This window comes from Glossina fuscipes, unplaced genomic scaffold (genome assembly GCF_014805625.2).
Source record: "Glossina fuscipes isolate IAEA_lab_2018 unplaced genomic scaffold, Yale_Gfus_2 43, whole genome shotgun sequence".
Lineage (NCBI taxonomy): Eukaryota > Metazoa > Arthropoda > Insecta > Diptera > Glossinidae > Glossina > Glossina fuscipes.
This window is the reverse complement of record NW_023998427.1, coordinates 3290862-3315887: the sequence shown is the minus strand read 5'-3', so window position 1 is coordinate 3315887 and position 25026 is coordinate 3290862. Positions and strand designations below refer to the sequence as shown.

The 25026-nt window shown below is 35.4% G+C and overlaps 3 protein-coding genes and 1 pseudogene across 3 annotated transcripts in view; 2 read left to right on the top strand and 2 right to left on the bottom strand.

Annotated features, from left to right (window-relative positions):
* Positions 1-6488: 6488 nt before the first annotated feature.
* LOC119637164 (zinc finger protein ZPR1) lies at positions 6489-8918 on the bottom strand. The gene has a single exon (XM_038033013.1). It carries the CDS (start codon positions 8844-8846, stop codon positions 7434-7436), a length of 1413 nt encoding a protein of 470 aa, XP_037888941.1. The 5' UTR covers positions 8847-8918; the 3' UTR covers positions 6489-7433.
* Positions 8919-9115: 197 nt separating this feature from the next.
* On the top strand, positions 9116-10502 carry LOC119637165 (replication factor C subunit 5-like). Its single transcript, XM_038033014.1, has 3 exons — positions 9116-9195; positions 9263-9363; positions 9452-10502. The coding sequence occupies exons 1-3, from the start codon at positions 9149-9151 to the stop codon at positions 9823-9825; spliced, it is 522 nt and encodes a 173-aa protein (XP_037888942.1). The 5' UTR covers positions 9116-9148; the 3' UTR covers positions 9826-10502.
* A 3327-nt stretch (positions 10503-13829) lies between these two features.
* LOC119637198 lies at positions 13830-15247 on the top strand (annotated as a pseudogene).
* A 9000-nt stretch (positions 15248-24247) lies between these two features.
* Positions 24248-25026, bottom strand: part of LOC119637086 (serine-rich adhesin for platelets) — a 58094-nt gene continuing 57315 nt past the window's right edge. The window contains exon 17 of the mRNA XM_038032906.1: positions 24248-24999. Within this exon, the coding sequence (XP_037888834.1) occupies positions 24500-24999 (500 nt within the window). The 3' untranslated portion in view covers positions 24248-24499. The remainder of the gene's footprint in view (positions 25000-25026) is intronic.

Below are 25026 nucleotides of genomic sequence, written 5' to 3'. Positions count from 1 at the left end.
TGATTTTTGGGACGCATCAATTACCCACGTACCCTGCCCTGCCCTTCGATATGGTTCGCTCAATAGCACCAGCTCCACTTCTTTCTCAACGACCCTTTGCCGAAGTAGGTCATGAGCTGCTTCGCCGTGGTTGAGATTAATCTGCATTGTTCTCATTTCCGCGCTTCAATGGCCAGTGCCCGTTTGAGCAGCGGACATTTGCCGTTTCCCGCCACGTGCTTTGCGTCCAGATTCGGCGTCTCCCTGCAGAACATGCAAGAAAACTCCTTAGTGCACCATTTCGCAATATGGCCTTCTTCCCCACACCTCCGAGAAGCTTTTGATCGGTCACATGGGCTCGCACAAAGTCTGGGCATCGGAAGCCCCTCAGCAAGGGTATGCGCTCTGTGATGCTACAGATCACCTAATCTATATGCAGCTTTCCGCCTGCCAATAGTTTACCGGGTTCTTCCTGCTATAGGCTTATGAGCGGCGTCTGCGTTCCACTGTATGTCTTCCTTAAATTTACTACTTCTGCGATTGTTACCCCGTATTGGGACTTAAGTGCGTTGCTTATGTCCTCCCTGGTGGTGACTTTGTCTTTGCGCTCGATCATTTTGTGTTGCTTCAGACACCTAACTTCTACCTCCCCCCTAAAAAAGGAGCCCACTGCCACTCCCATGTCTTCCGCGTTCTCTGCGCTCTGGTTTAGCTGCAGTTGAAGTTCGCCTTTCTGCGTTCTACTTATTTTCTGCACTGCCTCACAAAACTGGCTTAGTTGCGGTTCATCTTTAACCTTACGAACCAAATCCGCGTAGGATGCCGCCTTTAGCTGCTATAATAATAACATCGGGTCTGCCCTTAAGCGGTCGTTTTGACCGGTCTGCCTCTCTTTTTTCTCGTTTTGGCTCCGAATTTCACCCACTTCATATCCTTCGATGTGTGATGGCCTTCAGGCACGTCTGCTGCGCGTTGTTCGGCAGCCCCCGATGTGGTGGTTACATTACGACGTTTGGCGCGTCCACGCCCCCGGGCTGCTTACCTTTACGCGCCTTAGACTGCTTTCGCTTCGACCCGCTTGCATTCTGAATCGGCGAGGTTTGCGAGCCACCGTCACTTCGCTCCTTTACCTTGATGGAGTTTGGAGACTCTTATCACTAGTCTGCTTGCGACTAGCGCTTGCGGCGTCCTTTTCAATCCGCCGTGTTTCATACATCGCTCTGATGCCGCCCATTGTGTCGCGCATTTATTGTTTTATGTGCCGCCTTTTTCCATCATTTCCCTGCAGCATCACCACCAAATCTTTTACATAGCCGCCCAGCTTTGCGAAGGCTGCCACGTTCTCCACATCTACTAGTGTGTGGTTTGACTTCTCGAGGAGCGTTTGTTCGAGATGAGGCTGCATTTGCACGCCTGCTAGCGACCTCATTATTCTTCCGCTCACTTTGAAGGGGTTCTCTGCGCTCAAAGCGCCGGCGTGAGCCCTAGTGACTGTTGGTGTATTGTTTTGTTTGTTAGAAATCATTGTAATTGGGCCCCAACTGACAAGCCGTTATCTGATTTCGTAGGTGTATTGGCCTTAACGGGCCCCATGGTTATCTGTGTAAGCAGGGAGGCCATGCAAGGGTTGACGCTAGCCCTTATGAGACTAGCGTTCAGTGCCAGATTCTGCTTCCTACATCATTTTGCGACCTAGAGCGTTCTTCTCGAACTTGCCAAATTTTAACGGGGTGGAGGTAGTGAGCAACATCAGCCCGAAAGCCATTTCGACAAGGTATCACCCCTTCTATTTAGGTAAGGGAATACCGCCACCATCAACACGATAGCGTCAATTCCTGTACGTTGCCCGGTATACCATAATCAAGACTTTACCGGCTTCAGCCTTCGTGCCTAACCAAACCACTAGTATACGATGGTCTATGATATTTATTTACTTAAAAGAAAAAAATTGTTTGATCTTTCTGATGAGCCGTTGAATCTAACAAAGGACAGCGCCAACGGGGAAATGTTAATGATTATCTGCATTAAGAGCGATCAATCGGCGCTACACAAATATGAGGACACCGTTAATATAATAGTTGAAAATCCATTGTCACTACTAACAAAAATAACAAGTAAGAAGGTTATATTCGGCAAGAGCCGAGTCTCGCATACTCACCACAATGTTTTTCGCCTTGTACTCTCCAAGTTCTCTCATTTGATACCCTTATCGCTAGTATTATTAGGAATTATATTATAGTCATTTTAAAATTAACCCATTTTCAGGCATATAATATATATCTTCATTTGAGGAGTGTACAACATAGTTTTAAACGTTTTGTATTGTTTGCTTTATGATATATAAGCACAAAACCTCAAAAAACTGAAAAAAAACATTAATTTAGTTATTCGTAACTTTGTGTAGACACGGCCGATTGATTCCATTTGAAATGGACCTAAAGAGTAAAGTGTCCCGTAAAGCAAATGTGGAAAATTTCACCCTCCTAACTTTAATAATTTCCAAGTAACGAGCGATAATCCAAAAACCTTTGTTCAAGAAAACTAATTTGCGTTCAGTTTACTCTCCATTGCGCACTTTTGCTCTGATGAATTTGGCCTATTTTCAATATCAACCTGCGTGCAGAAACTTCCAATGTTTGCACCAAATTTAGGGTCGATATCTTCATCCTTGCGGCCAGGACGCATAACACACACACACAGACGAACCGACATGGCTAAATCAATCCAGAATTTCACGCTAATCAAGAATATTTATACTTTATGGGGTCTCTACAGCTTTCTTTTGGGTGTTACATATGTTTTGGAAAAAAACAACATGACTATACCCGCATCTTACAGTGGTAGATATAAAAATTACTTTATGCATCAGCTTGCAACTTGCAGATTTAACTTGCATTAACTGCTGTGATCCAAAATCGTAATCACCGATAAACCGTAAGGCAAACTAGATCGGATTTATGCAAGCTCTCAAGGCAAAACTGCCTTTAAAGAAGATTTTACTAATCGATTAACATGAAAAACATCATTCGCATCTTTTGCATCAATTGGGTGAAATACTTGAGAGAAATCTCAACCCTATACATAAAAAATGAGATAAATAGAATGGCCAAGGCTAAGATAGAATATATGTGAACACAAAATGATGCAGGCATTCGTAACATCATAAAAGCGAAAAGGATGGGAAACGCATTTATGGAATATCACCTATATAACCTCGGAATACCGTGGACTATATGATAGCATAAGAGAGTAGTGTAGTGTGATCGCATATCGTCGTATGCATCCACTTTGAAGTGCGACAGAATTATGCTGAATTTGCATAATTCTGTAACAAAAAAAAAGTAAAACAAAAATTTTGTTGCACTTCAACTGGCTGGGTATTGCATTACGAAATGCAATACGATGCCAGACGCCCCAATAAGTGTTAACGTAGCATAAAACCACCTGTAGATTTAAGTATAAATAAGGCACTTCAAGAAATAAAGAAATCAATTGTTTAACAGCAATTCATAACCAAGCGTTTTATTCGCTCAATTATAAAAGGCGTTAAATCCGCCTAAGCTTTAGCTAGGGACCGTCTCTTGCCGAGCTTCATTGGCACCACATGAGACGGATAGGCTTGGCGTACTGCAGCCGAGCAGAATAGGGATACACTCACAACTCAAGTACCCTTCCCAAGGAAGGATTCATAGGGAATGCTACCTAATAACACGGCAACACATTCGAACAACAACACATTGCTCCATTAGTATTTCAAATCTTATTACAGTAGACGAAAATTGGAAAAAAAATATATGACTTAAGATAGCCGCATATGACATAGCATCGTATCTATATAATCTTACGTTAGTTGGTATACGTGTATGCATCGCGTTCTCCAATTTTTTTACTTTTTCTAGGAAAATATTGATAACACATTGTACTGATCATAGAAGAAAGCTTAGGATACCGGTTATTGCGAAATCACTGCTACATGACCTAATGATAGGCACTGGTGGGTGAATATCATTACTAATCATTGCCAACCTACTGATAAAATAATCCATGGTTTTGCAAAAGCCTGCATTACGAAGGTATTTATTATAGTTTATTTTGTTCGTGCTTTCCACGCTTCTCCGCTTCTACGCTTTTGTAGCGAAAAAAGGTACGTTAAATGTGCGTGGCGTTTAAAATCGTACAATGTGAAAAATTACAAAAAACTTGAAAAATTGAAAATATCTTAACCTATTTAACAAAAGCAGAAAAATGAGAAAAACGGAGAAAACAACTGCAGCCAACGTTTAATGAACATGCGATATTTTTTATAGTGAACGAACAACTTTATCGAACAGCTTCACTCGAGGCAAACGAAAGCAATAGTGTTAACAACAAACGACAAACGATTTCTGTTTTTGTATCATACGCACTATGCAGTTATTTCTCTCTACCTTCACTCTAAATGACAAAATCCTTTCTGTTAACTTAACTTTGGAGGAATATATGCGGAAAAGCTAGGAGCACACATATCACGATTACAACAAATATTGTCACATGTACACATTTATATTATTATTAATTTCGCCAGAGAAATAAATTGTAAGACTAAGCTCTTAGAATCACTAGCATCTAAGACTATCGGCTTTTATTAAAAACTCTACCGCACTTGAGATTCGAACCCACTTCGAACTCGAATCTCGAGTCAATGGTCGAGATTCGAGTCAATGGTCGTCGAGATTCCTCGCCTTCGGCTACTCAGGCGGATCTGTGTGACTAATAATTTTAAATACAGCTAATACTTGGTTAATATTAAACTCCTTCCCATTCGTGATTATAATAACAAACACCAACAAATGCATATAATATGCAGCGTAGCAAATAACCAGCAAGCAGCCCGGCATAAAAAAACACTTATATAAAATACGTACATTCATGCAACGTATACACATAAGTATACATGTATTAAATTATCCGGCACATTGGTGTGTACAACAATAATATACGCGATTTTGTTTTTTTATTTTTCTTTCCTCTCCTTTTATTATTATTTTTTCACCAGAAGTAATAAATTGAGAACTTTTCTCATTTGAATTACTTTTACGTTTAATACGATGATCACACGTGAGATTATCGATATTTAGTGGATTTATTGTTATCAGTAGTGATCCCTTTTTTCCTACTTCTTTTTTTTTTTGTTTGATGAGATCCGATTTTCTCTTTTTCTTCTTTACTTTTATTTTTTTATATTTTCTCAAAAACTTTTTGTTGCTAATAAAGCGAATCTTTTTGTATTTAGGTTTTTCCTGCTTTGCTCAAAACATTGGAATTTTTTTTCTTTTTTTTGTTGAGTTATATTACACTCGAGAACAACCGTAGAACCATAACGTGCCTTCTGCGACAACGCTCAAATGCAGAATAACTCTAAAATGGTGCTCATTTGTTAGAAAACCTTTCCACGTATTAATAAATTCAAATAATTCTCATAAATTATTTCCAGTTTTGCTTTCTCGTTTAGATATCAAACTCTCTCATCACTGATAAAAAAAATTCTAATAGAAATATTCTCTTACATGCTTTTCATATCACGAATGGAACAAGCTTATAAAACACATGAAATATGAACATCGATACGTCTTGAAACGGAAATGGAATTCTGTAATAAGAGAGACAGTTTAAATGAGTAAAAGATAATGAGGCGAACGGACTGATTGAGAGAGGAAGAGAGAGATGTATAGAGAAAGAGAGTACAAGAGAGTCAAAGTAATAATAAACACTAATGGAATTTCTTATACTCTACGCGCTAAAATTGTGCTTTTCGTTGTTTGTTTTGGTTTACACTTCTTTGTGGGAGTGTGAGAGTTTTATATGATGAATGAGCATCAACACAATACAAAGCAAACACACCCACACATACCTTGCGATAGCAGCGCTTTTTTACTATCATTAGTAGTGATATTCTCTTCAATGCTTAAATAAAAATGAAAACAAAAAAATGTAACCCAAAATATTCAATATTAATAGTTTTGAAAAAAGGAAGCAATTAGTTCTTACTTTCAATAACTGCGCTATTATCTATTTACATTTTACTTTCCTTTGACTTTTTAGATATATAATAATTTTATTTGCTTTTAATTCCAGGAACTGAAAGGATTCAACACTCTAGAAAACGAAACAGAGAGAGTGCAAGATGCTCTTTTTGCTTACCTAAAACGGTAAGTTTTTATAATGAGACGCAGAAAGCTTCCAAGAATTTTTGCAGAAATCTCAGTGCCACTAAACTGTCGAAATTTTTAACCTTTGTAAGAATTTTAATACGTAAAAATCTCAAATATTAAATCAAACTTTTCAAATAACCACAAAAAGAACTCGTAGCCTAATTTAAGTCCGTAAAAGGCAAATGCAAAAAAATTCTTTTCCCAAATGTCCTACAATTAAGGCTTAATCATTAATGTCGCCCTTCATTTTTTTTATATTTGCACTGCCTATGTGGCATAATGGCATGTCTGGTTCTCAAATAACGTTAAAAGCAAACTAATCACAGAGATAATAAGTTCGTAAGGAGGGCTATTTGCAGCATTTCCGCGGTTAACAAGATCATTCTCTTTTCATTCCTTGGCAATATAAAAAATACACGACGACTCGACAATTTTCAATCTACTACATGCCGATCTTAAATCACCGTTCGCTCAAAGTTCGATATTTCGTTAGGGTATTCTTCTGATAATTACATTGCTCATTTTGTCATGCTTTCTGATCTTACAGAAATCACATATCAAAGGCATTCGTATATTTATTTTACATTTTTATTTAAGAATTCCCCAACATTTCATTACCAAGACACAACTACGCGCCATTGATAAATAAACATTGGGCTTATTAGCGAAGTTCGGGCATAATGGGCCTGGGTTACCTGTACAGTAGTATATTTCATTGGATTAGAAATTTTAGAAAGCAAAAACAAAGCTTATCTTCTGGCCGCATCTAACTTTAAGGACCTGGAATCTATGCGCGCGAGACAAATATGTGTGAAAACGACTATCTTCTCAAATAACGTTGCGATCAAATTTTAATTTCCATTAAGAATAAGCTGCAAATCTGGAAAAAAAAATGCCTAAAAACATTAAAACTCCATTTTTATGAAAATAATTAAATGCTGTTCTTAATAACGAACGAATTACATCAAATTATATATAAACCCATAGTTAAGTCTTTCAAGCATATTTCGCTTGCTGCTTGTGATTATTCTAATTTTGAAAATCGAAATCGAATTAGCCGAAAACAATGTTGCAATTTTACGTGTAAAATATTCGAGTATATTAATATATATTATAAAAAAACACGACATAACCTACGAATTTTCTCCGATAATTTCCTAAAAGGAATCATCCCTTTTTTTCTCTTATTTATACCAAATTTACTGCTACATTTACAACCGGGATGTGGAAGTCTATTATGCTCAACTCAAAATCGTTAGTTTGTTATGGCGTCTCATAATTTTCAGTTTTAATATCATTTAAACCCAATTCTTCGTTTTGGTCGTAGTTGCGCTCATATTTAACAATTTTCAATTTATCATCTGGCTCATCGTTATCCAATAAAGATTGCACAAAACTATTACCAGCCGGGTCATCTAAAATTAGAGAAACCTCAGTTTTTAGAGATATGACATCGTTAAATTTCCTTAAAAATTTCTGTAAACGCTCTTTAGTTGTCTCATCCGAAGAATCGTGGAACATTAAATCGCCATTTTCCAGTTGATCTTTCATGGCTAGCAAAATACCTTCAACTGTTGTGAAGCGACCACCTAAGGCAGAAGGACCAACTTCACAATCTAGCTCGGGTATGCGTAAACTGCAAGTTTCCGATTTCAATACATCACGAGTTAAGTCCTCCTTCGTGGCTATAGTCACCTCAAAGCGTACACCCTTTTCTTCTATGCCACCGCCAGATTTTACTTCATTAGTTTTACAACCACAAACATCACATACAGTAGCCATAATTACAACTTCTTTAAAATGTGGTATATTGGTAAGCTTCATATTAGTTTCACAAGCCGAACGGCATTCTGGACACAAAGTGCGGAATTGTAAAACTTCACCATGCAAGTCTTCATAAGTCCAAGCTCCATCGTCTAAAGGTTTTAGTAAATGATTATCTTCACGCTTACATGTTTGTTCTATATCGCCTCCTGCGACATCCGTTTTATCATATATACCCAACAAATGGTTTTCCTCATCACTACGCATAAATTGGACTGTTTTGCAATTACGATCAGCTGCCGGAGCGTCAGGGTTCTCTATAAAACTGTTACCACTAATATCCTCAAGGATTAAAGTAAATGAAGTCTTCATTTCTTTCAAAGCTTGCAAACGTTCTATGAATGCATCTATAGCAGCAGCCGCATCAGAATGTTCAACTTTACGCTTCTCTTGATCTTGGTTTAAACCACGTATAGTTCGATCGATTATACCTTCAACTGTAGTTATTTCACCTTTTTGAGTTTGGGCTGGAATTTCCAATTCTACTTCCGGTATTTGTACGCAAGTGTAATCGGAACGTACCACTCGTCGGTTAAGATCCGTTCGTGTTTGCACATTCAAGGCAATGCGTATACCCCTCTTTTGAATTTCTGAAGCAGATTGTACTTCATTATTTTCAAAGCCGCAATATCCACATTTGAAAGACATCAAAACTATCTCCTTGAAAAAAGGAATTTTTGTCAGCAGCAAGCGTGTAACTCCAGAGCGGAAGCAACTCATGCATGCCGATTCAATTTCTGTAGCGTCTGCAGCAGTGTCATCAGCATTGATATCGCGAAACAATGGTTTCTTCAGAATTTCGTCCACAGCTTCACTTCCTGTACTTACGCTTTCTATATTATGTGAAGACATATTTTTTATATTTTCCTTTCCTTTTTTTATATTTTTTTCTAAAATAAAATTCACCTCTTCACACGAACTTAATATACAACAGAATAAAATTGTTGAGAAAAAAAATGTTATAAGTGGCAATCAGCTGTTTTTGGGACTGCTTAAAATAGTAGTAAAAAATTAGTATTCACCACTACTATGCATTTTAATTGAAGTGGTAACGCTATCAACATCCCTTTTAATGTTCACGCAAAAAATTGTCCAGCTTTGCTTTTATTAGTCAATTCTTGTTCAGGAAGAACCAAATTAATTAATTGCTTGAAATGACAGAAAAAAAAAAAAACACGCCAAAAACTGCTCGGGTGCAATGGTAATATCACAGATAATTATCGAATTGCGCATCTTATAATCCTAACGCTTATGTTGCTTACATGTAGGGTAGAGAAATACCGACCTGCACAGCTGGACGAATTGATATCTCATGAAGAAATAATATCGACCAGTAAATATAAACGAAATTTTGTGTATCACCAACCTAGTAAGATTCTCATTTGTATTCTAAGTTAATCGTTTTATTAATCAGAAACACTTGCCACATTTGCTTTTTTATGGTCCATCTGATACAGGCAAAACTAGCGCAATATTAGCATGTGCCAAACAATTATACACACCGGCCCAATTTAAGTCAATGGTGTTAGAGTTAAATGCTTCAGATGATCGTTGTATCGGTATTGTTGGAGGGCAGATATTAAATTTTGCCTCAACTCGAACCATATTCAGCGGAACTTTCAAATTAATTATACTGGATGAAGCCGACGCCATGACAAATGATGCACAGGACGCTCTCAGGCGTATCATTGAACGATATACGATGTTAGGTTGTTTGCAATTACTTAACCGGTTGAGTCCTAAGCAGCGCGATCGCACTGTTCAGATTTTATGTCGAGAAAACTTAGGCAGTATTGAAAAACACTGTCGAAGAATCCCAAGCGGCGGTTAAGTAAAATAATTCCCGCCGTGCAATCTAGATGCACCAACTTTCGATTTGCTCCATTATCACAGGAAAAGATATTTCCGAGATTAGATAAGATAATTAAAGAGGAAAAGTGTGTTTTAAAATATGTATATTATGGAAGTACCAATATCGTTTGACTCCTTAGAGTTAATGTAACTGAAAATGGCAAAAAGGCTTTAATTACCTTATGGAAGGGTGATATGCGTAAAGCACTTAATGTTTACAAAGTACCAGTTCTACAGTCGATGAAGACAGCGTTTATATATGTGTAGGTCATCCATTGCGCCGCGATATCGAAAAAATATTGGAAACCCGGCCAAAGGTTTTGCACAGGCTTACGATGGTAAAAAACGACAAATAATTTAGGAAAAAATTACTACGTCCTTTTCGTAATTCTTTGAATATACAAACCATCAAATCCGTTGAGGGTTTAGCTTTAGAGGATATATTTACCGAATTACATTTGTTTGTCATGAGTAAGTTTGTCCCTCGCTCAGAATATCTCATATTTACATGAATTATATATGAATTCTGTTAGTATTTGTTTTTAGTCGAAATCTCCATGAGTGTTATGAATAATTTAATTATTAAAATAGCTGCTATTGAAGAGCGCTTAGCAAAAGGCTGTACAGAAGCATCATAACTTACCGCTTTAGCAGATTCTTTTTTCATTCATCGAGATCAACCCACCCCTTGAAACTTAATTTTAATCTATTCCATTACTAACCCACTGCCATTCATTTTCTAATCTTAAATTTGAACTTAGATTATCTAGTGTATGTATGTAACGTGATCGTTCTTAAATCAGCTTTTTTTTCAAAGAGAAGTGTGTAATAACACATAATAATTAATTACCATATTTTTACACTTTGTTCAAAACGGCAATTTCCATTAAGAATATTTATTATTTTTATAATTAGCATGTTACCACTTAGACTATTTTGAAGTCTCAGAGCATTCAAGTAATCCAAACACTTCAACTAATAAATAGTCATATCATATAAATTTTACCCAAACTTTATAAAAAAAAGGAAATACAACGATAAATAGTAAAACAATTCTATAAAATGTGAATACAGGATGAAATCCTTGTAAAGTACTTAAAAGACATGTGGGGAAATCGCAACTGAGATATAATTTTGAAAACATATACATACTACGTGTTGTGGCTACTTTACTTTATAAAAAAGGAACCCAACCTTTTGCAGGCTAAAGTTATGTGTTTTATTAAAATAACAGTGAATAGATTCTCAAATTTTACATAAACCTTTATTCAAACAATGTATTTCCATTGGCAAATGGTAGTACATATGTGTGTACATATGTTATATATATATATATGCTGATTACTTAACGCAGGACGTCTCGAATCGTATTCATATACTGAAATATCAGCAGACACTGAAACGCAATAACATAAAATTAAAACATGTTTTCTCAATGTCCGAAAATGAATTTTCGGTTAAACAAAGTTGGCGTTAGCACAAAATAGTTAACTTTTATGGACATAATTACACTTCGCGCAGTTTCGAGTCTTTTTAAAAGTTAGAATACCATTCAAAACGTGCTTCATCACACGGAATAAAATATATATAAATTGGCAAAATGTACTTTTCAACACTATCTCTCGCACAGTATTATAGGCCGGAGAAGACCGGAAGTAGGTCTGGGTGTAGTGTAGCCCAGGACATATCATCAGCCCGTCCGATAAGGAAGATTTCTGCGCAATTTTTGAGCGTAACCGCCTGCGTGTAATTTTTTCATTATATTGTGACGAAATTCGCTTTTTCTAAGACACAGTCCGTATCACGGGTATTTTGTTCAAGAGAAATACACTTCAAAGTTGTTTTATTTACAGTTATATTCCTTAACAGTAGAATCCTTTATTTACAATTATGTTCCTTAAATGTAGGATTATTTACAATTTATTTTGGCCCTATTCTCAACTTCTATGTTCTTGCATGACTAACTCTCCCTTCCTCAAATATTCTATTTACATACATTTTTACAAGCAGGTTACTATACCCAAATTCATAGTTTTTACATTTAATCCTCTACTGATTTTCCGCTAATCGTTTTCATCGGCCTGCAGCTGCATGACGCGCCTGTGAATGTGGATTTGGTTTTTCCTTCTTTAGAGAATTTATTATTAGGGAACATTAATAAGCTGAAATTAAGTGGGTTTGGGATTTTCGCAACAATATTAATACAATTATGCTGTTACACACAAACATTGCGGTCTACCTGGATCTCTTCACACAAAAGTGACTTGATGATTAAAAATATTACTTTCGGTTACATAAATTTTTTAATCTTTATGGATGTATGTTGTTAGAGAAAGTTGCTTTGAACCGCTATGCAGTACCCGAAGTTAACACTAACAATATCATAACGGGTCAAATAACCCATTTTGAATTTTTGCATTGAAAATGCACGTATCATCTTATTATATCTACAAATTTGGCTTTATGGCAATTCCTTACTAATAAATCTACAGTTCTTGTACTATTTATATTTTCTTTTTGTTTTGTCTATGTTGAGTAACATCTGTCGTATACCTGTTGTCCACCACATTTGGTCATTTGACTCTGGGAAAATTTTTTGTTTTATAAGTTTATCGATACATATTGCTTATCGATTTATAGTTGGTAAGCTGCACATTTCCGCAAAAACTGTTGCATAAAGTAGTTCAATCAAAACAACTGAGAATGATTGTAAGAAAATATCGAAATTTTAGATTGAAAGTAGCTGAAGGTCTTTCATTACCCATAAGAATGCCGAAGTCAACGGGACAGTCCAAGTTCTAAGAAGATATAAATAAGGTTGGGGAAGAGTTTTCGAAAAACGGAGAAGATGAATTTTCTGAAAACGAAGATATATTGGTTATAAATGAAAAAGAATTTGAAACTACAGATACTGACAGGATATTCAAAACGTCACGTAATGAGAGGTAAAGTTAGTACTGCATTTTCATTGATAATTGACCACCGTATTATGAACCATGCACAATAGAAGAGGCAAACAGAGTATTAGGACCCGATTGGAGTTTACCTCAACAAAAATTAGATGCATTTATTACAATTTTATATTCACGAGCTGCAAATAATTTGAAAATTTCTTTTTTGTGAAATATCATATGGAGGCCTAAATTTTTTTCTGAAACTTAGCAGAAATAATTTTACAGAAATTCTTAGATTTATTCGTTTTGATAAAAAAGTCAGCGAAGTCAACGTTTGAAAATAGATAAATTTGCTATTACAAACCGGGTTGTAATATTACTATAGACGAACAGCTATTTCCGACTAACGTAAGATGTAGATTTAGACAATACATGCCTAACAAGCTGGATAAATTTGGAATCAAATTTTGGTTAGCATCGGATGTTGATAACAAATACGTCATAAATGCACTTCCATATCTAGGAAAAGTTGAAAATAGGTACTCTTGAGTACCACTCTCTGAATATATTGTACTAAACTTCTTGAACCTTTTGCGGGTTGCGGTATTTGTGTAATTGTGACCACAGACAACTTCTTCACAAGCAAATCCCTAGCAATACAACTCCTAGCAAAAAAACTATGCTAGTTTGGACTATTCGGTCAAATAAAAGGGAACTATCACTAATTGCGAAGCCAAAGAAAGATAATATGGCAAAATTTTCATCTAAAATTTTTATTACAGATAATTGTACTCTTACAATCTATAAAAGCAAGCCAAACAAAAATGCACTTTTACTTAGTTCTAAACATAAATTTGTAACAGTAGAAAACAACGATAAGCGTTTACCTGAAACTGTTTCATATTACAGTAAAACCAAATTTGGTGTAGATATGACCAATTAAATGGCGAGAAAATTTACTACAAAGTCTAAGCCTTGCAGATGGCCTCTTCAAGTTTTTTTCAATATCCTTGACTTAGCTGGCATAAATGCCTGGATTTTGTACAAGCAAACCACAGGAAATAATATCTCGAGACAAAATTTTGTACTTATGCTACCACTAGAACTTGCCGCCGATATTCGAGAAGCCCGTGGACAACCAAAAGAGAAAACAAATACGAAACAATCGTTGCCTAAGTCTACTAAAGATGCTAATCAACGCAAGAGGTGGCAAATAGGAAAAGAAAAGAAAATAAAACCAACGAAATTTGTACTAAATGTAAAAAATATGTTTGCAGAAGATGTAAGATGAACACACTTATATGTAAAAAATGCGATGAGTAAAAAATGAAAAAAACAACTATGTTTTGCGTTTGTAAAAAAATTGTTAAGATATTATTTTGTTTAATTATACTACATTTTTTTTTCCTTTGTAACATCCGCATTTCATACATTTAAATAGAAAACATAAATTTCGGATCATTTGATGACCCCCTATGGCAGAATAGGTATCTATTAAGTGTTGGTATCATTAGTGTTAATACGTTAATTCGTTAACTTGAACGCATACAAAAACGATAAATTTAATAATAATTATTTAATCAGTTTTCTAAAAGAAAGCATTTATCATTGGGGACTTTTATAGTGCATTTGGTTTGCGAGCCGAAGATATTGCTATCGTTTTATTATGACTTAATGTCGCAGCCCTCAAGAGCTCTGTACATAATACTCAAAATAAGTGGGATACGATTTCGGGATTGTCCAGTTGCCCTAAGAAATGGTAATAATGAAAACACAAAATTTCATAGGTACAACCTAGGTGTGTAGGTGAACATTTAACCGAAGATTCAAATTAGCCGAAAGTGTAGCAATTTTAAGGTAAACAATGAACTTCAAATAAACTCTTCATTATTTTTTTAGAGAAATCTCCCTCCAGTTATGCTTTATTTTGATGAAAAGAAAATGTGATAAAAATTAATTTTTACTTTGTGTTTCTCACAGGTATCTTAGCGCCAAAGGTAAAATACCTGAATATTTATATCAGAAAGATATTTTATTGAACAAGCACACGTCGATGAATTTCTTGAATGGCAGTATATAACATAACGCAGTGGTTACGCTATGTATTTCCGTCGCATTTGGTTAGACCCTTTACTAGGTGGTAAAAAGTCATCTGAAGAGAAAATTGCAAAGTTGCGATATCATACGGAAATGAATTTACATGTTATACAGAGTGCTTGGTTAGAAAATGAAGCATTTTTATCTTTTCTTATTTTTAACACCATCACGGTGACGATATATATTTGCTGCTTGCGAAATCGAACAAACTCTTAAGCGTAACTTGTTAATTAAAGGTACTTTGTAAGTTATAGTTCTTTTTTCTTATTATATCCTTCAGGCATGGCTGATTATGATGTGCGTATTCGTACATGGTTAAAACGCATTCATGCCGCCTGTAATCCTCATTATGATTATGCCCACCAATTTGTATATAAAATTTCTGGTACAGCACAAAATTCGAAATTATAAGAAGTATGGCTAAGCTTAAGTTATCAACTTCAATGAATATAAACTTATTTCGTCAGTACAAGAAACTTTATCTGACAAACAACGTATATCACTGAAAGAATGTATATTGCCGGCGTTCAAATTAATGGATATTTTCCATCTTTCATTCTTTCAATAGATTCTTTATTAAATATCATAAATATATATAAACACCATACAATTATGTGTGCTTTGTGATTTTCTATATCTCAGTGTTAGGAATACAGTAGGAAGTCTAAGAAAAAATTGTTTCCCCTTATTTTTAACTCTGCAATGATCATTTATTTTAATTGGCACATGGAAATTCTACTATTGATCAATCTAATATTAATCGCATCTTTAATTTATAAAAAACTTCATTTCTATATCTGCTATAGCTTAAAAGTTAGTTGTAATATATTCGAACTTAAGGCTCTTTTTTGATTTTTTAGCGAATCGCGTATGTTTTCAAATATGGCCTACGGTCATCAACTAAGAGTATACATGCCAACCTCGAGCTTTCTTTCTTTAATGTACAGCATGACGTGCATAACTCTGCTCAATTCTTTTCTTTTTTTTTTCTATGACCAGCCGTTCAGAGGATGTCAAAGTTATAGGAAGAGAGGAAGTAGTGTTCTTGAACATTCCACTTGTAAATGGCCACATTAGGTACGATGGGAAAAGACCACTACTAGTAGATTGTTCGAAAAGCAGTCAGTGTTGTTAAAAACTTCGTGACGAGTGAAAGGGGTGCTCATAAAGGCGCCTAGTCCTGTCAAAGGGCAAATCGGCAAAATCTTTTATTTTTGTAGAAATGATGATGCCCCGGATGAATTTGCACATAAGCGTAACACAGAGTTTTGAAATACTTTCGTTACCCATGAGCGTCTGGACTTTCCGCTGTAGACGGTTCAGAGCCTTAAAGGAAAGTTTGGACAGTCCCGCCGGCAAGTTATTTTCTAATTCTGCCACAATACAGGCGGTGGTAAAGTATTTGTTGCACCGCTCTTAAAAACCTAGATCCTTGCTAGCGTCTTTCGATACTTCGAATACATGTTCTGTTTAAAGAACAACGTTTTGTATTCTCATGCCCAGAATATCGAGGAGTATCATTTCTTCTTTGTGGACACCAGCAAGAAAGCGGGGTTGTTCATGACTTTCCCTGTGCGCTAGGAAACAGCTTTAAGTTTTGGTGACGTTAAAGCTTACCCTATTAGCCTGACCCTTATAGATATTTTTATGAAGTCCCATTTAACGTGTCAGTCATCATCCAGCATTTGTTCTGTATCTCATTCCCGCATGGTCTCTTGCTGAAGAAAAACGAGTGACACAAGGTGCTGTCGTGTATAAACGAGTAGATAAGGTGTTTTGTTAGCCACAGAAGATCTTTAATGAACACCAAGAGATGAGAAAGTGCAGAGCCCTGTGGTGCACCTGCATTAAAATAAAAATCGTTCGAGGAATACCCGCCGATAACAACTCTTATCGAAAGGTTATCTAAGAGGCTGGATATAAATCGAACGAGAACGCTTCGACACCAAAAGTAAACCGCTTAGAGAAAAGAGCATCTTGCCATACTCCATTGGACGCTTTGGAGATATTTATTATTATTAATTACGTGGACAAGTTGTACCGCGGGTTAGAAGGTCTATTGTACACACCAACGCCCCCACCCCTTTGTTTTAGGATTTTATTAGTCCCTTCACTTCGTTAGTCACCTTGTTTGAATCGGGGCACCACACCGTGTCTTGGTGTCTGATTCTGCAGATAGCCTCTCATTTACATAGAATATGATGAGACGTTTCACTCGTCCCTTGACAGAATCTGCATGAATCAGTATCGAGCATATCCATGTTTCTCAGATGGTACCTGAGGGAACTATGGCCCGTGTAGAAGCCGGTGATAAAACGTAGGTCGCTTCTTGAAGTGCTTGAAGGCCCTCCAACGCAAGCCTGGATGTTATGATTCTCCCTCTTAAGGACTTTGAGGCGGCTTGACTGTCGGAGTATATGCAGGTGTACTCTCTTGTACACTGCCTTCTTAAGTATATACATGCACGTGCGGTGATTGCGTAGGCTTCTGCTTGAAATATGAAAGGATTATGTCATTGGCATGGTTTTCTGGGAACTCGGGCCACGAACTCTAGTCCCAGTTTTCCCATTTTCTAATTTTGAATCGTCGGAACACCATTTCCTTGATTCCAACACGTTTTCAAAAACTTGCCCCTCTCAATCCCATCTCGACGGTATAGTCACACTGAACTGGTTGAACAGTACTAGCTTTACAGTCCAATGGTCCGGTATCTTCACAAAACGTTGAAGTTTTTCAATACCTTTAAGCGTCCCATGAGATTGCCCGGTTTTAATGTGTCGAAACTTGACAGTCTACGTGCAAGGACGTTTTTCTATGGCAATAGGAAGAAGCGTAACGCCCAGCAGCGCCCCTACCCGCTTGTCGCCGCTGTTTTTTGCTTCGACCAAGCCAAAGCTGCGTATATTATCACGGAGAAGATTATTTTAGTATAAAACCAGTAGATCATTTTTGGGCAGACAAAGAGTGCTTTGGTCGCCTTTTCCGCTAATCGTCTGAAATGAGGATTCCAAGTTAAGTCTCTGTCAACGTAGACAGCCAGACATTTGACCTCATTCAACGATCATATCCTGTTAATTTCTTCTTTTTGGAAAAGGGCACCAGGATCGTTTTTTGCGGATTAATGTTCAATCCCTTCTCTTAGCATCACTTGTGGATTATGACTAAGACTTTCTGCATGCGATCATTGAGTGTTTGCTCATGCCAGCCCACCACGGCGATTTGCAAAGTCGCCCGCATAACCTAGTGTTTTGAAGCCCGGGCCGTTTAGTTTCACCAGCAGCTCATCTATGACCGCGGTCCAAATGAGGGAAGAGAGTACGCCCACGTGGAGGCACCCTCTATTGGCCTTCTTAGTTAAGAATGCCTCTACCAGCTTCGAAGTTGTTTTCCATATGTACAGAGGCCTTGTTCCAGTCCTGGGGCACATGACCCGATAGCAGGCTAGGCTTGCAGAGTCTAGCAAATTGTGAGACGAGACTTTCCGTGCCTTGTTGGAGTAGAAACGGCCTTATCCGTTGACGCGGTTCAATACACCCGTTCCGCACAAAAGATTTTGGTAACGAAACTACGTTTCCTAGAATTTGCAAATGTCTTTTTCTAGGACACGCCTGGTCCATTAGTCTCGCATTCATCCATCAGAAGCCGATCAGTTTCTTCTGGATTTCCAACTAATTAGACTAATCTTCACTAGTCTTCACTAGTGCGTAGTCCGTTCCTGTGGTCTTTAGGTAGGGCTTTTTGGAGCCGCACTGCTTCCCGGAGACTATTTATGTCTCCACAGTGCTGCTTCCGGATAGCCCGCTTCGACCACCTAAGCTCGGCGTTATATATATCCCTTATACTCAGCCCAATCACCGGGCTTTTTAGCCCTGTTGAACAATTTCCTGGCCTGGGGTCACAACTTTTAAAGTTTCTGATTACACTAAGGTACTTCTTCCATAAACTTTGGTCTTCCATACAGTTGGGGAGGTGCGGTTGATGATATCTAATGCAACAACCTTACTATTGCAAAAGCTGTCAATAGCTCCTTTCCACTTTTCGGTAAGTTACGACGCCAGGTCACCCGTGGAACAATACTTGAGAAAAATTTTTCAAAGCACACGTACGAAAAATTTACTCCTACAGTAATAGATATGACAATTACAACAGAAATTTGTAATTTAATCTACGCCCTTACAAAAAAGCCTAATAAAGTTTGATAGACGTTGAATAAAAAACCACAAAAATATCATATGCTAAGAAAAATATTATAGTGCTATATTGCTATGTATTCGCATTGGCGTACTCCCATGTTCGAATGGATTAGTTTTCTATGCAGAATCTTTGCGAACAATCTATAATTAGTTATGTAAAGCTTTCATTTTTTGAAGTGTATAAGTAAATGATGAAAACAATTCGTTAGGATGTCTCCAAAAATTGTTTAACCAGTATGAACACGGAAAATGGTCAACGATGTACAAATTTTTGTTTTCTTTCCGCGTGGGATATTTAAAATCTACATTAGGGCACTGCATCCACTACACGATAAATTCGTCGTGTAGAAGAGGGACTTCTTATTGGAAGAAATCAACAGATGGCTCTCAATGAGTTTCAAAGTATGCTAATTAACCAGCTAATACAGCTATCAACTGATTCTCTAAACTACGTACGATTTTTACGGTGCTGGAAACATTTTATTTACAAATCAACTTGAGAAATATTATTGAGTAACCTGCGTGGAGGAAACACAATGACTTGGATCTGCGTTATCAGTCATGATTAAAATCATCGCAAATTGGTGGGATATTTACTCGCAATGAAAATCCAGGGAGTTAATTCAACAGCAGAAATATTCTAAAGATTTACGTGAATTTGCCTAACAATGCCATTTTGTGGCCACTTGTTGCAAGAGTTTCCTAGGACACAAACTTTTAAAAGTGCCACGGATGGAACCACTTTTTCGACCACGTATTATTTTGGATATTTAATGGTAGGGCCTGGTCCTATATAGTGATTTTACTTCTTGTCTTTTTTTTAATTAAAATTCGCACCAGTCTACCGCAGATTTTCTCTAATGAAATATACCTGGCGAGAAAGATATTATTAAAAAACTACTTTATCAAGTATTATTATTCTATTATCTTGGTTCCATTAAAAAAAACAAAAAAGTGGCGAAAATAGACCTTTTTAAGCAGTTACGTTAGCGTTATATCCCCTTAAGAAAAGAGAAGACCTCGGGGACAGATTTACTTCTAACGTACTCTTTATTTCATTTTTTGTTATTTATAATTTATAAGTTTCTATTGATCCATCTTTATTGAATATTACACAAGTGGTTCTTTTATATATATTGTTTTTTTTTTTTTTTCTTTTTGTTTTCTGCCATCTCTTCCTTTTAATACATAAGTTTGTTTTCTACGAAGAAGTTAGATTTAACTTATTATTATTATTATTTCTATTTTACTATATCGTATTCCTTCAAACATGCGAAATTTTGCACACTACACTAGTATCCCTTTCATCATCATTTGCAAGGCTTATATTTCTCTATTAGAAATTTAATTATATTCTTTGTATATTTAATTTATAGATACATACATAATTTAATGATTTTAATTAATACGATTTCATTACGCAAAAATTTTTATTGAAAATTTTCATTCTTTTCTGATCTAAAATATACAAATTTTTAACATAATAATTATAAATTAAACTTAACAATTTAAAAATGATAGGAAAAATCTCTCAATTGATTTGATATTAAAAGAAAAGTAAAAAAAAGAATAAAATAAAATAAACAATTCATATAACACTAGAAAAACGCGAATTAGAACCAAAAACAACGAAAAAAAAAACAGAAAAATTTAAACAATATTTTATAATCTTTATAAGAAATGCTTTTCTTTTTTTTTTGTAATCTTAAGGAAGTCTTTAATTTTCAAAATATTTTAATAATTAAAAAAAATATATATATTTACAATATGACCGCTATCTATGTACATACGCACATATATGTAAGTGAAATACATATATTATGTACATCATTTTGACTCATATCAATGCACACGAATATCTATATATATATACGTATATGTAGACATATATGCTAGTGCTTACAGTGCTAAAGTATTAATCATTATACTATATATATATTTTATTTATAGATATATATACATATATATAAATAAATAAATATATATATATATATATATAAATGTATATCAAATTTGAGCTTTTTTTATTTCAATCAGTAATTTTACTTGCCAAACAATTAAATTCGAATCAGTTTTCGTCAACAATCTGGCGTCCATTCTCTTTGTTTTCTCAGAGTTTTGTCGAGGCTATATATCACATGCCTCTCACTACACTAAGACTCCTTCCAGCGAACCCACCACTAGTTAAAGGAGGGCAATACTTTGTCTCTTGTTTGGGCGGTTTAATATTTCAAAATATCGTAAGAACTGAATTGATCATAAATGCTCAGAAGACCATTCTTTAGTTTCTCAGGATATTAGATGCCCATGGTACGGGAAGTGCCCTTTCTTACTTATATTCCATCCATATGTTTCCTTCCTCAATTCGAGTTAATCTTTTTTTAAAAAGTCTTAATCATTACTTAACCATCGTGTATATACGTCATGATCCGTCCGTACGTCCTTCTCGGTTTTTCGCATCAAATTCTATCATTACGAATATGTATTTGCCTAATAACGTCGGCACAGCTAACTGGTTAAGATAAATGAAATATTCGTCCTTTCTGTTATAATAAATGAACTTTTGTATTAGATGAAGATTCTATAATGTAAAGAATAGGCCAGAGTGCTTAGATATTTTACAGTTTGCCATAATATATAGGTATTTAACTCAAATATGAGATACAATATGAAGCAAAAGATACAAGCTGCTCTCGTTTTTAAGTATTAAAAATTTTTTTCAATTATATCTCTTGGATTACTTCCTAACTAAGAATTTCGCAAACAAGTCGCTTTTCGTTTTCAAGAGTTACATGTTTCTAAGCTACGAGCTTAGTGGTTAGTTATCAGGCGACTTTTCGAATAAGGACAATAATATATCTGTCTGCTGATGGCATTTTCAAATTTGCAAAATAGAAATAAAAACAACTTAAACTTGATACATAAAGTCGTTGTGGAAGTCATTTTATAATAAATACTTTGAGAACACGCCTACTTACTTCACCGCTGACCAAATTTATATTAATATGCGTACGCGTATCATGCACCATTTTGACATATTGAGTTGATTTAATTATGTCCCTCTGTTCTCGAAATTCTTAAAATCGCAAATATTTAGAAAATTTGAAAACTCGAAAATTCTTGATTTCCTTCTTGTAGCAAAACCGGCAATAATTGAAGAGTTACAATGACTTTGAAAAATTCCAATTCTCGTTACATATATAACTCGTTAGATCGGAAATATAAATTCATATTTATCAAGGTGAAAATTAAAGAAATTAACAGTTTTGAGACGAAGAACGCGATTCTTAATATCGATAATTCTCAAAAAAGTTATTTTGAAAAATTTTACAATCAAATGCACAAAACTATATTGTGAACATATATATTAAACGTTAAAATGCAGTCGGTCACTTTCCCTTGCAAGTAGTTAGATTCCGCGTTATATAAATCGGCGTCGTACGAGTCACCTACATTACACGAGTGACACAAAGACATGAAACGTTAATAGTCCAAACCCATTAACTTACTTGTTATGTTTAAAATAACTTTTTTTAATAATCAGACTTAAGACGCTACATGATAACAATTTTTATGCCGTTTGAATGAATCATGTTTTTGAGAGAAAGGGAGAGAGAAATGTAAAAAATTTGTCCAAACATGTTGTCTGTCTCATTCTTTACCTCACTATATCAGCCTTCCCCAGCGTGTTATACAAGAATCTGTCTTATATGAACAGGCGTTATAGGCGATTTTATTAAGGCGGAGACACACACCCGTTCAAATATCTGATGGGTAAGAGATTTTATAAAAGAAGATATAGGTATCGAGTGTCAGGACATCTCATTTAAGTAATCAGTTCCACGTTTTCTCATGAACTATTTTTATTATTAATGCACGTCGTACAAAAATTCGTGAAAACTTGCATGAGAATACGTTTCATTTTAGGTTGAAAATCAATTTTTATATTAGGTTAAGTGCTAATCTTCATTCTCTTCATTGAGCCCGAGATTATTTGATTCGTGGAAGGTGCCTTTGTGATTCCACACTTAAAATCAGATCAAAACGATGAACAGTTTTTTTCTCTTTTCCAATTTGCTAATGTATCCGTCAATATCAATGCAAATTACTTCTTTAAGACTATTGCAGACAGCTTTTCTGAAGAATACAACACTGGGTCTTCCGCAACGACCTGTCCCTATGCGAAAACGGCAGATAAGAAAAGTGTGCATTCTTTAGTCTAATCTAGAGTGAAATATTATCAAAAGCTTTTCCTATTCATTGTCTAAAGTATACAATTTCCTTTGCTCACCATCGTCTACTACTTACCGCTGGTATCTTTGCATGCGGTTAGGGTTAATTGAATGGGAATATATGATATCCTCTACATATTATTAAAGGCTAACAATTCGATATATCTGAGCTCGTGTTTTGTTATCATCAGATACTATTGAAAAACCAAAGTAAGAAGCATTTAACAGAATATCATCTGCAATATTTTCTGAACGAAGGCTACATATTTATTGTTATTGGTGTCTTTGATTGTAAAAGAGCACAGATTTGTTCAACTTTGAGGAAAAATTTACAAACTGTGAGAAAGCTATCTGGTGAACAAAAAAAAGTCATACGTGTCATATATACCTTCAAGCTATTTTGTTTATATTAATAAAAAAATAAATAAATAAATGAGCCTCATCATTACAAGAAACAAGCAAACACACAAATAAATATGATCAAAGATGTGAAAATATCATGAAATTACTGTTGCCTTTCGACATAGCGCGACGTACTACTAATTGGTGTTTTGTTGATTAATATAATTCCCATTATATATATCCCGTGTATATATTTATATATATATATATATATATATAAAATACGCGTATGTGTATGCATTTTCGCGTGCATTCAAACATAATGAAAAAATGCGGTTGATTGTGAGATGTTGGTGACGATGATAATAATAATAATAAAAAAAAAATAAAAAAAAATAAAAAAATATAAATAAATAAAAAAAAAATGACAACGACGACAACAATTTTGAATAAATGGTTGATGAATAATAATAACAATTGATCTTTGCAACCAAAGAAAGAGAACAAATAATACTATTGAGCATTTGTTGTTGGTGTTAATAATCATATATATATATATGTATATATATATAGAGTTATATATATATAAATATACATATATGTACACTCAACTTCAATTTATATTTAATAATAATAAATTGTTGAAATTTTTTTTTTTTTTTTATTGCCTTGTGTTTATATATATATGCATGTGCGTATGCGTGTGCGCCTAATTTAATTCTTCAATTTTGCCCGTATGAACAATTTTTGGTAAGCAAGGATTTCTTTTCTGTTTTGTATTTTTTTTGTTTTTGTTTTCACATTCCTTTGCAAATACCGACGAATGATCACAATGCTCTGTTTATGTGTATGTGTGTGTATGTATGTGTATTTCTATGTGTGTTTTTTTTTTTTCTTTAAAAGCGATTGCGATTAATATTCTTAATGCGTATGCCCACCTCTAGTACGTGCTCACCGGTCGATACATTTCCCATATTGACAGTGGCCGCATTATTACTGCTATTATTGCCATTGTTGCTGCTACCACTACTGCTGCTACTGCCGTCCGTATGATGGGCATTATTATTGTTATGATTGTTATTTGCAATATTGCCATTAGCGCTTGATAAAGGCATGCGTCTAAGCACCGTCGTTGTAGTTGCGGTAGTTTTTGTCGAAGCCGAACCATTATGTTTGCAATGATGATTACAATTATTTGGAGTACCACCCCCTCCGCTATAGTCATGCGGTCCGCCTACCGTGTGTCTACGTTTAATAGAACGATTTTGTTTATTCTGAATTTGTCGTTTCTTTGTTAGATTCATATCAGTCTTTTCATCTTTAGTCAAGCCGGTGGAGGGGGTAGAACAACCACCACCGCCACCGACCATTGTAGCGGCAATGGTTCGGCTTCGACAGTTGTAAAGGGGCGACCTTTGGTAGA